Below are 12,596 nucleotides of genomic sequence, written 5' to 3'. Positions count from 1 at the left end.
ATATTACTTCTTTTTACGCAATCAGACGGAAATGTACTACAATGAGTTGTACAGTTGGCGCTATTATGTGAGTATCCGGAATTGTTTTACTTCTAAATAGGCATTACTTTTTCTATAATTTAGCACATTACAAATTTTGTTTACAATTTACTTGGCTTGTTATCGCTTTTTCCCTTAATTACGTTCCGGTCAAATTGTACTGGATGGTATAAGAACTTTATAATTTATTTAGCGGATTTTGTTAAGATTTGTTGTAATTAGATAACAAACTTTCCTCTCGCATTTTGAGATATTGTTTGGGATGTTTTCCAGGCAATTGATTTTCTTAATAATGTTAACGTTATTTTTAGTTACTTAGAAATACTTGTTATCTAACGTTGTAGCTTAAATTTGATAATTTATAGTTATTTTAAACAACGGTTTTTTAGTATTGTTATTTTTTCACTATATATAAATTGTCAGTAAGAATATTTAGTCTAATCTCAAAATTATTCAACCATTTTTTCTTAACGAAAGCAACCTATACTATATGTATCTTATGCGGTCTATATCTCGGTTCTCCTTTGTGGCTCTACTCTCAAAACTGTCGATAATCTCAACATCGGTTTCAATGCAATCCAATTTTCCATCGTATCTTGAAACATTTTGCAGTACATAAAGCGAATCCTCATAGTATCGTCGAGTTCATTCCATGATCTCACAATATGGAGCTAATATTATGTTACTACAACGACCTACTACTATACACGACCAAAATCAAGGGCATTGTCCGAACTACTCGACAGCGCACGAGATCACATCGTGTGTAACCAAATTCAGTATAAATCAGGACCACTGTATGTCCAAAAACTACAATATTTAGGTTAAAAAAATTACAAAAATTTGACGAGCTACCAAGTCGAGCTCCAATATTATCCATAATTTTTGTGACATGTGTGATCCGAAATACATTATACAATGTCGAACGATCAGAATTTGTTTTAAAAGATGACCGTTGCCTTGAGAATGTCCTTATATCACCGGTGTTAAATAGAAAATATTATACAAATATACTTATTAATATAGAAAAAATCTCCAGATGTAAAAAAAACATTGAATTATAACACACAACAGCAAAACCCTTTTTACAAACCTTATGTACGAATCTACGAGTTACAGTAGCGTGCAATTAAATATTTTAAATACTTTGTCATAATATCATTACCGATAATAGGCACATTCCATTACTATTTTAATAGAATCACAATATTACGAAGTATTATTGTGACAAGGTTGAAAAATGTTTATCTCTTATGCGACTTCGTAGTGTCGTCGACTTAGTATTGCACTCGCTCGGGTTCCATTCAAAATTTAATTTTAATTACGCACTTTAGAGATGAATATATCTCGTTTATTTATTCAGCCATTGCTAAGATGCTCTTCGTGTCGCAATTTGTATTCAACGCCGCGATTTACAAAGCATGAAATATGAAAATGTCCTCGCGAACCGGATTTACTCGTTATAAAGCACCGTAAACAATTTTACGGTTTTTCATTCTAGACGAGACATTATTACTGAATTAGACACTTTACTGTCAAGCTCAGAAGTTACGCCCCTGTTAACACTATACGACGACCAGCGTAATGTGATCCTTACGATTGTGTTCAACAACTCCTTTATTCGATTATTGCATTAAAAGAATCAAGACCGCAAAGTTCTTAATACTGTGGTCGTAACGGACTTAGGTACTACTTTCGGGCATACCTCAATGAATAATTAAGTCAACGTTCAGATTCGAAGCCTATAAACCTTTAGGGTAATGCCCGTGTTTTATAATAATATATGGATATTAAAATGTTAATTTTGCGCTTTAATGAAAGTGGGTTTAGTGCGGTGCGTACCGCGTATAAACAAGGATTATGCTAGGAAGGCAGTTTTTACTGCCTTGCCCTGATTTCATTGAGTTACGGCGTGGATATTCTGGATACGGTAGTTTATTCTGTAACCATATTATATTATGTAATATCCACTACTAAATATTATGTATATATATAACTTAATACCTCAAATTTATTACGTTACGAAGACTTATGGATAACTGTATTCGCTATATATGAAAATCTACATGAAGTCTGTATTGTAATTTATTATAACTGTATACATTTTTTTGAAATAAATAACAACACTAATTTTAGCCAGTTTTCAACCAAAATTACCTATATTCCGAACTGGCGGCATTAACATCTTATAAATAGCTGTATTGGGTTTATATAAATATACTTCGATTTGATTAAAAATTCATATAGAACGCTTATAAAAATAACTAAATTCGACTGTAACTTAATTCTTGAAATGTTTTGTTAGTTATGATGATTAATAATTATATCTACTGGTTGTGTATTAAGCATTATCGAGTTCAGTAAATCATCATAGACGCATGTATGTATATCGCGTCCAAAAATTAAAGAATAAACTTACAGTCTAGTTTAGATTTCAATTGTTATTTTGTAAAATCACAGAAGCTAGCTCTACAAATAAATACCAGTTCATAGCTTATTTAGTGGCAGTACCTAAAGAAACTATTTACCAATGCAGCGATACGGTTAGCACATTAAAGATTAATTATATTTTCAGTAGTGATTGTGTAGCAACACAATGCCGTCCTCACTAATTCGTAACAGGGACTTGCTTAAACTGTTCGCTCCTTAATGAAGTAACGCAAGCGACTTCACTACGTATACGACGTAATGCTTCGTTTACACTCCGTCAAACCGTAAAGTTTGAGTTTTAATGAGTTTATATAAAAATATAACAATATAAAGAATAACTTAAACGACCGCTTGAACCAGACCAACGACTTGAAATGACGAATTCAAGTTGTATTAATATAAATACTATTAACAATTGCCAATCAAGTTAAATCGAACAGTAAGTGAGTGATTTTGTGTACCATATATACCTACACTATTTTCAATATTCTATGACCATTTGGTAAAGAACTTGTCTTGATTCTATAAAAATTACTATTTACCAACATTACGTTGTCTCGTGGTATTCAATCTCTATTTCTTATTAGAACTATTGAAAAAGAATGAAAAAATATATGCACTGAATGCATTTATACGCTGAAGGCATAGGGTTGTATAAATAAAACAATCTAAAATTTGCTGTCTTTTCCTTTTCCCCGTTTTCAATATCATATATTGCAACTTTCCGAACCGTTTTCTTAATCTGAATAAAGTAATTAAAATTCTAATAAATAATGTTAGTTAAAATATATTTTTTGGCAGAGTAGTGATTTTCTCTTTGGTTTAATAAAACAGTCGTTTTATTAAACGTAATTCTATGAATAAAATACAATAAACTTGCTTGCACTTCTACTTCTCTCGCAAGTTACAACAAGGCATCACTCCTTTGTTCCGTATTCGTTTTAACGACAGGCTTACGTCGCGTTTGCTCTAAACCCGGGATTGTGTCCGAAACATAATACACACAAACTTCCAAACTGAAAGATTGAGTAACCCCGGAACAATGCATCACTGTTGTAGGAAACTAGTTCGCCGCAGTCGAGTTTAAAAAAATAATGCATCTTATACTTGTACCGCTGAAATACCTATTATTGAGTACATACACATATTTTCTAGTAAAATTGCTTCTATAAGAACTAAATTTATATAAACTGATAGATTTTAATTGAATATTAATTAAAATCTATTATATTATATAAATTTAGTTTTTATTTCATAAAGAATACAAATAACAATTTCATATAAAAAGTAGAATGTAAACATTATCGTTTGCAAATATATGTAATTTAAATTTAATATTCATTATCAGTTACAATCCTGTTTTATTTCTGTAGCCTTAATTATTTCAAAGCTTTTTAAATTTTAATTTATTTCGCTTTTAGTATAAAATGTAATATGTTTTTATAAACTAAAGTATGGTATATATAATATAAATTTTATATAAGTATATGGTTTATAAAAAAATTATTTACTTTTCATTAAACTGCAATCAAGTATACAGTTTTTAATTTATATGTTGCTATTCAACACTCTCTCGCGAAATATCTTAATTTTCATTCAACAAGCAATTAGTATATATATGAATTGGAAAATTAACACGCCATATGGAGCCGCAATAAAATTATTTCCATTACGGTCGGAACATATGATTAAGGTAGGAGTTCAGAAAGGTTTAACTGCCCATAAACGATATTATTGCCGATTATAGACGAAGATACCGTCGCGTGCTTTGTGTGTTACAATTTTGATTGAAATACTATATTTATCACTTAATATGTATTATTTACTATTATTTTCTTAAGAAATTTTCATATATAAAGAAATTACTTTAAATTATGTGAAGGTATTATCAACACTACCTATAAATTCTTAGTAAGCAATAATTTTGCATATTAATATTGTAATTAATATAAAGTAGACATAAATTATTAAATATTACATCAATTAATGTACTATTTTATTAAAGTTTGTGAATTAAGTTCCAGAGACAGAGACCAGCTAGAATATTTTAGTAAGAAGTCAGCCTTTTTATAAACTCATATATTATTTACAGTGTCTTTTTTATACTTAGTACGCTATTATAATTTCGCATATTGACAATGAATAATATAAGAAATTACTTTTAATTTAGATAGTGTCGGAACTAATAAAAAAATATTTGTTCAGGGTGAAGCTCCGGACACTGAAATCGGACGGGTATACGTGGATGATCCGGACGACTGGGATCTACCAGACAAGCGGTTCATGTGGCTACCTTCATACGAACAGAGGAGTCCGTACTTCGATGTGCATAGTAAGAACGGGATGATCACAATGAAACAGGGAACGCCTAATGGAACCTATCTGCTCAGATTTAATGTAAGTTATTATATTTTTTACCTATACTAGAGAAGATTTCATATGTTTGTAATGCATAAAGTTAAAATAATACAGAACTGATGTTAAAAACTGATAAGATAATCATTATCAGCAAGTAGATGTGCTATTTTCGACAACGACAATTAGACGTAAGATGTCAAAGTATAAAACTGACATGCCTTTGTTCTTTTTTTTTTTCGCTAATGTTTCATTGTATATAGATATACATATAAAATTAATATGAAAAGTTATAATTATAATCAAGATTGGAATAATAATAATAAGTTTATTGTGCAAAAAAACAGATACAAAATGGACTTAATTAAGGTTATATATATATACAATAGTTATTAAAAACAATTTAATACCAAGTCCAGTGCAGTAGTGTCTAAACTAGGCCAAGCCTGTATCTCAGACACCATTGACATCCTAAAGATAACATGCATGGAATATATTGGTAAAGATTAATAATTACCAAACTTATTTAAAATAAACGAGAGTTCTCTTTCAAATTTGTATAGTATAAATAATAGAACAAAGCTAAAATTGTATATCATAGCTTGATGTATGATACTTTTTAATACAAGTAGCGCCATCTATCTTTGAATAGAAACTGATCAATCACATTAGAAATTGTTTCGGAATATTGTCGCTGGATGGCGTTGCTGTCGTAGTAGCATCGTTATTTTTCAAGCATTCGTTTTAATTATCTTGATTTTTTACTTATATACACACAATAATAATGTGTACACAATATAAACCTATTTATTCAATATAGGTCACAGAAGAGAATGAACCTAAGGTGCCTTTCCACTGGGTAGAGGCGACAGTGAATGTTACCATAAAAGAGATTCCGGAGGAAGCAGTAGATAAGTCGGGCTCCATTAGACTCATTAATATAACAGATGAAGAGTTCATTGTCCCTGAACCTGATGTAAGTATACCTTACTTTTGTATTTTATGTAATTATTGAGTTCAAAATATTTTCTAGGTATAGGAACGAAATTAAAAACTGAATCATTCAAATAAAATATAGTTTTATAATTGTTAGGTCCGATAGATAAATTTCGATCATATAGACTTAATGTTTTTTTTATCAGAGAATTTATTTATAAAGTATCAATCCTGAAACAATACTTAATTTCCATTATATTTTCATAAGGCATAGCAAGGCATTTTATGTATATTTATCTTAAAAAAATATAATAAAATACCTACTACAAAAAAAAATTAAAGAACTGTCATCCTACCAGTACCTTGTCAAGCACTAGGCACTGGCCTTATTTCCATTTCATTGAAGTTATGTAGAATAAGGAGTTTATTATGATTTTTTGTTAACATACAAATAAGTATCTATTAGGTATAGAAAATAAAATATTTTTTCATTCGCTATTACTCAGAAATGGACGTCAACAATTCTGGCCATTGACATAAATATAATTCCCCTAAATGTCAATACCCTCTTCAAAGTAGAATCTCTATACGAGCAGATACGAATCGGCCATGCGTCATTTACACTTTGTGTTATAAGCATTTTTAGAAGTACTTCAAAAGATTATTTTTCTTTTCAATATACGAGTGTATCAGACTTTAATTATTTATTTATTGGATAAATTTCTATTTGGCGGTTTCTGTAGTTTCAGTATTTATTTTAATGGAGTGTTTTGGGCTTTTGTCAGATTGCTAAAACTTGTGGCACTGCCACCTGCATAAATCTATTATGCTCGCCCCTTTTCAAAGTTCGCTACCTAGACACGTCAGGGACAAGAATTGGAGTATATTCTTAGGAGCAATGGTTTTATCTCCTCAGGATAGAGTGTGCCCTTTCCAAAGGAGATATTTCGTTTATGCATGAGTGGGCTGCGACAACATAGGATGTGGGCGTTTCCTCTTCAAATTGACATAATCTGCAGTTTCAGTAATATATTGCCTTAACTCCAATAGTCGCGTAGTTTATTTTTCTACGATACAAACATTTATATATGTATGCTATATATATGTATATATACTTACAAAAAAAAAACGAGAAATTTTAAGTACATGTTTCTATCAGTTGTTTCGTACCAATAATACAGTCTCTAATTAACAAGATGACACTGAGAATTGGCGTAGATTATTATTTATTTGAATAACATTCTAAACACAAAGTAAATTTCTTATATGTCTATTAGACAAGCCCAAATAGATTGACACCTGATTAACTCAAGGTATTGAAGCTAATTTCCGTAGATCGAGAATATCCGTGAAATCTCAATCTACGCCAATTTCTATAGCTTCAATCTATTCACAGACACTTCAATTTATATTAAATTGAGCGTCTCACTACTATACTACTTGCCTGGATGGTACAAAAGCTATGTATTAATAGAAATCCTAATTAACTATAATATCTTCTGTAATGCTGTCTATTATCATATAAACTATATCAAATAATTTTGGGAACATTAAAATAACATTTATTTCGAAACCTCGACACTTGGCATTTCTTTTGAAATTAGAACAATTTCTTTTTATATTTTTTTATCTTGGAGACAATCTAAACGGGTTACGTAATGTAAAGTGACAACAATCGCTTACTTATTATCACGAACAGCATCACCGATCAAAACCGTCATTTGACATAACTCATATGCGTTATCATTCCAAAATACTAAAGTCTCGCCTTCAACCAAGGATCCAAAGCGATGCAGGTCCTAGGTAGAATAAAGGTACCCACTCAGATAACTTCGTACAAAGTATCTTCGTAAAGAGTGTTTGCAACACTTTACATTACACCCATAACAAAATTATATCAATGAATCCATCAATCATACCAAATTTTAACACAAAAAATGATTCATTTAGTTTTAATACCTTCTCAATTGACTTGTTCAAGTAAAAGATATATTTAGACTACGAAATTAGTGCTCGTCTATATTGTTTCGTGGGAACTACTCAAAGTTGTCGTTTACGTATAATATTCATCATTAGCAAAGTGCTCAAAAATATCTTGACTATGATTAATGAGTATTTTGCTATTTAGAATAGAAACCGACCTCTTTGTATACAATACGCGACACTTAACGTGTGACGTATAACCTAGCCTATAATTTTATACATTGAGGAGACTTCATGTAGGTTTGTATATAATACATACTAGTATTAATTCCAGATGTTCCTTCCCATATACACGGAAAGGTACCAAGTATAAAACATGAAAGCATAATAGCTATATCATCATCATCATCATCATCATCATCTGCTTCTTCCAAATTATCCGAGTGGGCGTAATATGTTTTTCTATTCCTTTCGTTTCTGTTCGCAGTCATCTCTTTACGTACTTCCTTTCTTGCCATATCAACTTTCACATGGTCTATCCATCTCTTTTTCCGCCTTCCTCTGCCCTTATAACCATCCACAGTCGTATGTAATACTCTTCAAATCAAACTCAAAATATCTGACCTGATAAGATCTGACCGTCAGCTTAAATGCCGGTTCAGTTACATTAGAGAATAAAATAATAGTTAATTTTATAATCGATATCTCTTTATTTTAGGGAACGAGTAAAAAGGAAAAATTACACAGACGACTGGCTCAACTATACAATACCTCTATGGACAACGTAGATATTTTCACCGTTTGGAAAAAGCAAATCGTGCAGGACGTATTCTTAGACGTGCGATTCTCTGCGCACGGGTCGCCTTACTATCCAGCGGAGAAACTTGACAGCATGGTCATTGGCATACAAGAAAAGGTATTTATATGTCCATAAGCAATTTCCGATCTTGTCCATGTTCAACAATATATCTACATGATATACATGTTGAAAATATATTTTAAAAGTTAAAAATAAAATATTGAACACCTTACAAAATCTTTATTCCTATCCAAATATTACGAGTACAAAAAAAATCTGTAAACATGTATATACGTGTAAGATAATAATAATAATAATAATAATAATAATAAAAAGAAAGAAGTATAAAAAACTCCGGTTATCTAAAGTGGTATTTTCCATGATTATGTATTTGTAAGCCCGATACATTCTTTTTGTAACGCTGTTACAAGCATCTAGAACCCATAATATAAGCTCAGCTTAGCTTGAGACTAGATGGCGTTGTATGAATTAAAGACGGTGGCCAATTTGAGCTAACAGTTAAAAAAAACAATTTTACATTTAGTGTTATTCTTCCTTATAGCTGGAAGACGAGCTGCAAGCCAAAATTTACATGGTGAAGATCGACGAATGTCTCATAGAGAAAGTGCAATGTGAAGAATCGTGTAGAAATATCCTTGTCAAAAATAATGTACCGCAGTCTGTTTACACAAATACAACGAGCTTCGTGGGCGTGTCGGCGACAATCGAAACCGAATGTACTTGTGAATGGGTGGATACACTCGTTTGTTTGAATGGAGGTGAGTAACTACAATGCACTGGCTACCACCTGCTTATTCATTATAAACTCAACGTAAAAATATTACAAATATTGTAACCGCGTGTTTTAGCACTTTAGTTCCAAATTAAGAATATAATGGTTTCAAAGAGAAAGTGTTCTATATAAAATAAATCAAAAATCATTTATTCATTTTAGCCGCCTATGATCGTGAATTTTTTGTATTATAATTTTTACGAGTACCTACCCTACCATCCAGTTCTGTATACAGATTCAATTGAGTAGAACTGACATTTTAAATAAATATGTAGGTATATTAGACGTTTGACGTTTTTATTAAATTAGGTTTGTATACTCATCTATGACTTCGTCTATTTATATTTCAGTCTTTCCGTTCCATTTGGTTTTCAATTTATCGACATTACATCCTTCCTAGGTCTATTAATATTAAAACTCATACAAGACAGTAGCAAATTATTCATACTGTTCTTTATGGAAATTAATAGGTACAAAATTGACTAAAAACTGTTATTACCAAATAGCGACATCTAGTCGTTTAATTTTTTAATAGATGATAAGATGAACATAAGGTCAGTTAGCCAATCGTGATAAATTCACCAGGAATTTATCATGACAATTTCCAGTGGGAACCGCGTGGACGTCAACCTGTCTCTATACATTGCTAGCAATGGGATCATCAGTCCACATTATTAATAATCCCCTCCCCCTAGTCATATAATTAGATATCATATTTGTTGCTTAAAAATATTGAAATACCAGTATAATTAAAATTGCGTATATTTTCAGGAACACCAGTGGCTAATCAGTGCGAGTGTCGGGAAGGCTTAACCGGGCCTCATTGTGAGGAGACCTCGATTGGGTTCCATGGTGCTGGGTGGGCTATGTACCCTTCCCCACCTGCATGCCACGAGGGACGCGTGACACTTACTGTGACTGCACACTCCGTAAACAGTCTGATCTTCTACCTGGGACCTCTTAAATATAACCCACTTTTGGAAATACAAGGTTAGTGTATTTTTCTTTTTATATTACGCACTTCGTGCCCCATTAAGTAATATTTATGTAAGTGTAGATTATATTACTGTTGATTTTAACATAAGATTTGTAATAGATTTTCTGTACAAATAAATATATGAGAGTCATATAAGAGTTTATGAGTAGGAAATAAGAAACAGTACAAAACAATAATTAAAATTGAACACTATATTCTATTCTATTCTATTCTTAGAAGAGTGACACGGAACATGAAAAATTCGAAAATATTTGAAATATGAATAAAATTCAATAATCACAAGTTGATGGGTAACATAGTTTCTTAAGTGGCTATTATATCTATTTTCTAATTGACTATTCGGTTACCATATTAGTGCGGCATACTAATATAAACAACTAAGTAGATTACCCATTCAGCGTTTATGTTATGTCTTAATTATGAACATATAATCCAAACAAAATATTTAGATATGTCTATGTTCCTGTTTAATTATTCTCTTTGATTAATGAAGAAACGTGGACTAGACCCTAATTAATCATAGATATCTTGTCTCTATATAAAAGAAAGATCTATGTGTTTCTCCTGTTTTATATATCACACCTAAGATTAATATTTGCTTATTAAACAATTCGTCGTAGTTTATCATGAATCATCTATGTACGGACTATTTGTTTACATAGAAAACTACGTAACCGTTCATTCATTCATTCATTTCAGTTCAGATATTCATTCATTCAGTAGCCTATTACTTTTTTGCCGTGTAGGACTTACTTGTGTATAACAAATAATATAAAACAAATCGCTGTTTCCGTTTATTCTCCAATTACATTTTTTAAACGAATAAACATGCAGAAGTTTTTATAAGTACCGTGTTTTTTTTTTTATATTTATATGTATGTATTTTCTTCTATAACCTCTCACATATACACTCTAAACTGATTCTGTCTAACACAGTTGTTTTTCGCCTAATTAATTTTAAAATTATAATATTAAAAGGCATTTATCAATATAAAACTATATTATCTTTTATGTTGACTAAATCACAATGTATAAAAGTCATAAAACCCGTTTAATACTTTCAGAGTTAGTTCCGGACAAACATCATGACAGTAGATTTTTATTTGCGTATATACATATACCAAAAGAGTATTCTTATACACTGAGCACATGGTCTACTATTAGGCCCAAAGTTTGGTAAAGTTTATATAAGTGTCAAATAACTTGTTGTAATATTTATATTTGCTCAGAACAGTGGTTACAAGGGCTGTTCAGAACTTCCAACTAATCTTAGAAGTTTCGCTAGTAACATAAAAGAGATATTTTTTATCTGCATTCATGCATCATCGAAAGGAAGGAAACGGGAAGTCAGAAAAAAATACGTCCAAATGACAGAAATAATACGTAGCTTTTATTCTGGATGAAATCGACAAATATTGGATATCGGTCCATGTATTTTTGCTAGTTTGAAAAATGTGAATGTAGTGAAATTACTGGATATATGTTTTTTTTGGGGGTTTGGGCTACTGTCTGGTGCAAAGACCTGTAACACTGCGACCTGTACAGATCTATTGTTCTCGCCCTTATTTAAAATTCGCTAGCTAGACCCGTGAGGGACAAGAATAGAAGGATATTCTTAGAAGCGATGGTTTTTATCTCCTTAGGAGTGTATACTTTCCAAAGGAGATATTTCGTTAATGAGAGGACTACAACCACATATGATGTGGTTGTAGCCCTTGTAAAACCACGTTTTTTCTTCTGCTTGGCAAAAGTGGTAACGCCACTTAGTGGCGTTAGTTAGTTAAGATATCTTCAAATAATACATGGCATACTTTTGGGCGAGGTTCATATCTTGTCAGTTACCAATTTGCATCAAATGCTCAAATCTATTACATGATGAAAATCACAACCGTCTAGTAATTTTTCTCCGGCCAACCACATTGTGGAATCTGCTGTCGGCATTGGTATTTTCGATTTGATACGATACTGACCTTTAATATTATTCTATGTTATATACATTCCTAGATTCCTCTATATAGGGCATATTCTTCCCAAAAATACCTGCAATTCCTCGGGTGTTGCAGGTGTTTAAGAGCAATAATGCCATACATCAGGTACACCGCAAAGTCGTTTGCGCCATATGCTGCATATGGTGAAAGCGGAATTTCATATACACCGTGAAAGACATGTGCTGCATGAAAATTATAGAGTGTATTAAAATTCTCAAGAATATTGTTAGACTATTATGGCTTTTATTTATTAGTAACTACTCACCTCGACTTAGCACGTGTGTAGTGCACTTCTTTTTGAACAACTTCGTTAGGATTTATCAAACATTTACTTTG

The 12,596-nt window shown here is 31.4% G+C and overlaps 1 protein-coding gene across 1 annotated transcript in view; it reads left to right on the top strand.

The window, feature by feature from the left end:
- The window catches only part of LOC131846389 (DE-cadherin), a 251,292-nt gene that overhangs the window by 226,693 nt on the left and 12,003 nt on the right, over positions 1-12,596 (top strand). The window contains exons 14-18 of the mRNA XM_059195665.1: positions 4,675-4,866; positions 5,645-5,800; positions 8,402-8,599; positions 9,045-9,261; positions 10,047-10,265. Of these exons, the coding sequence (XP_059051648.1) occupies positions 4,675-4,866; positions 5,645-5,800; positions 8,402-8,599; positions 9,045-9,261; positions 10,047-10,265 (982 nt within the window). The remainder of the gene's footprint in view (positions 1-4,674; positions 4,867-5,644; positions 5,801-8,401; positions 8,600-9,044; positions 9,262-10,046; positions 10,266-12,596) is intronic.

This window comes from Achroia grisella, unplaced genomic scaffold (genome assembly GCF_030625045.1).
Source record: "Achroia grisella isolate CSIRO2021 unplaced genomic scaffold, CSIRO_AGI_Agris_v1 utg511, whole genome shotgun sequence".
Classification (NCBI taxonomy): domain Eukaryota; kingdom Metazoa; phylum Arthropoda; class Insecta; order Lepidoptera; family Pyralidae; genus Achroia; species Achroia grisella.
Note: the sequence above shows the minus strand (reverse complement) of the source record. Positions and strands in the feature narration are given on the sequence as shown.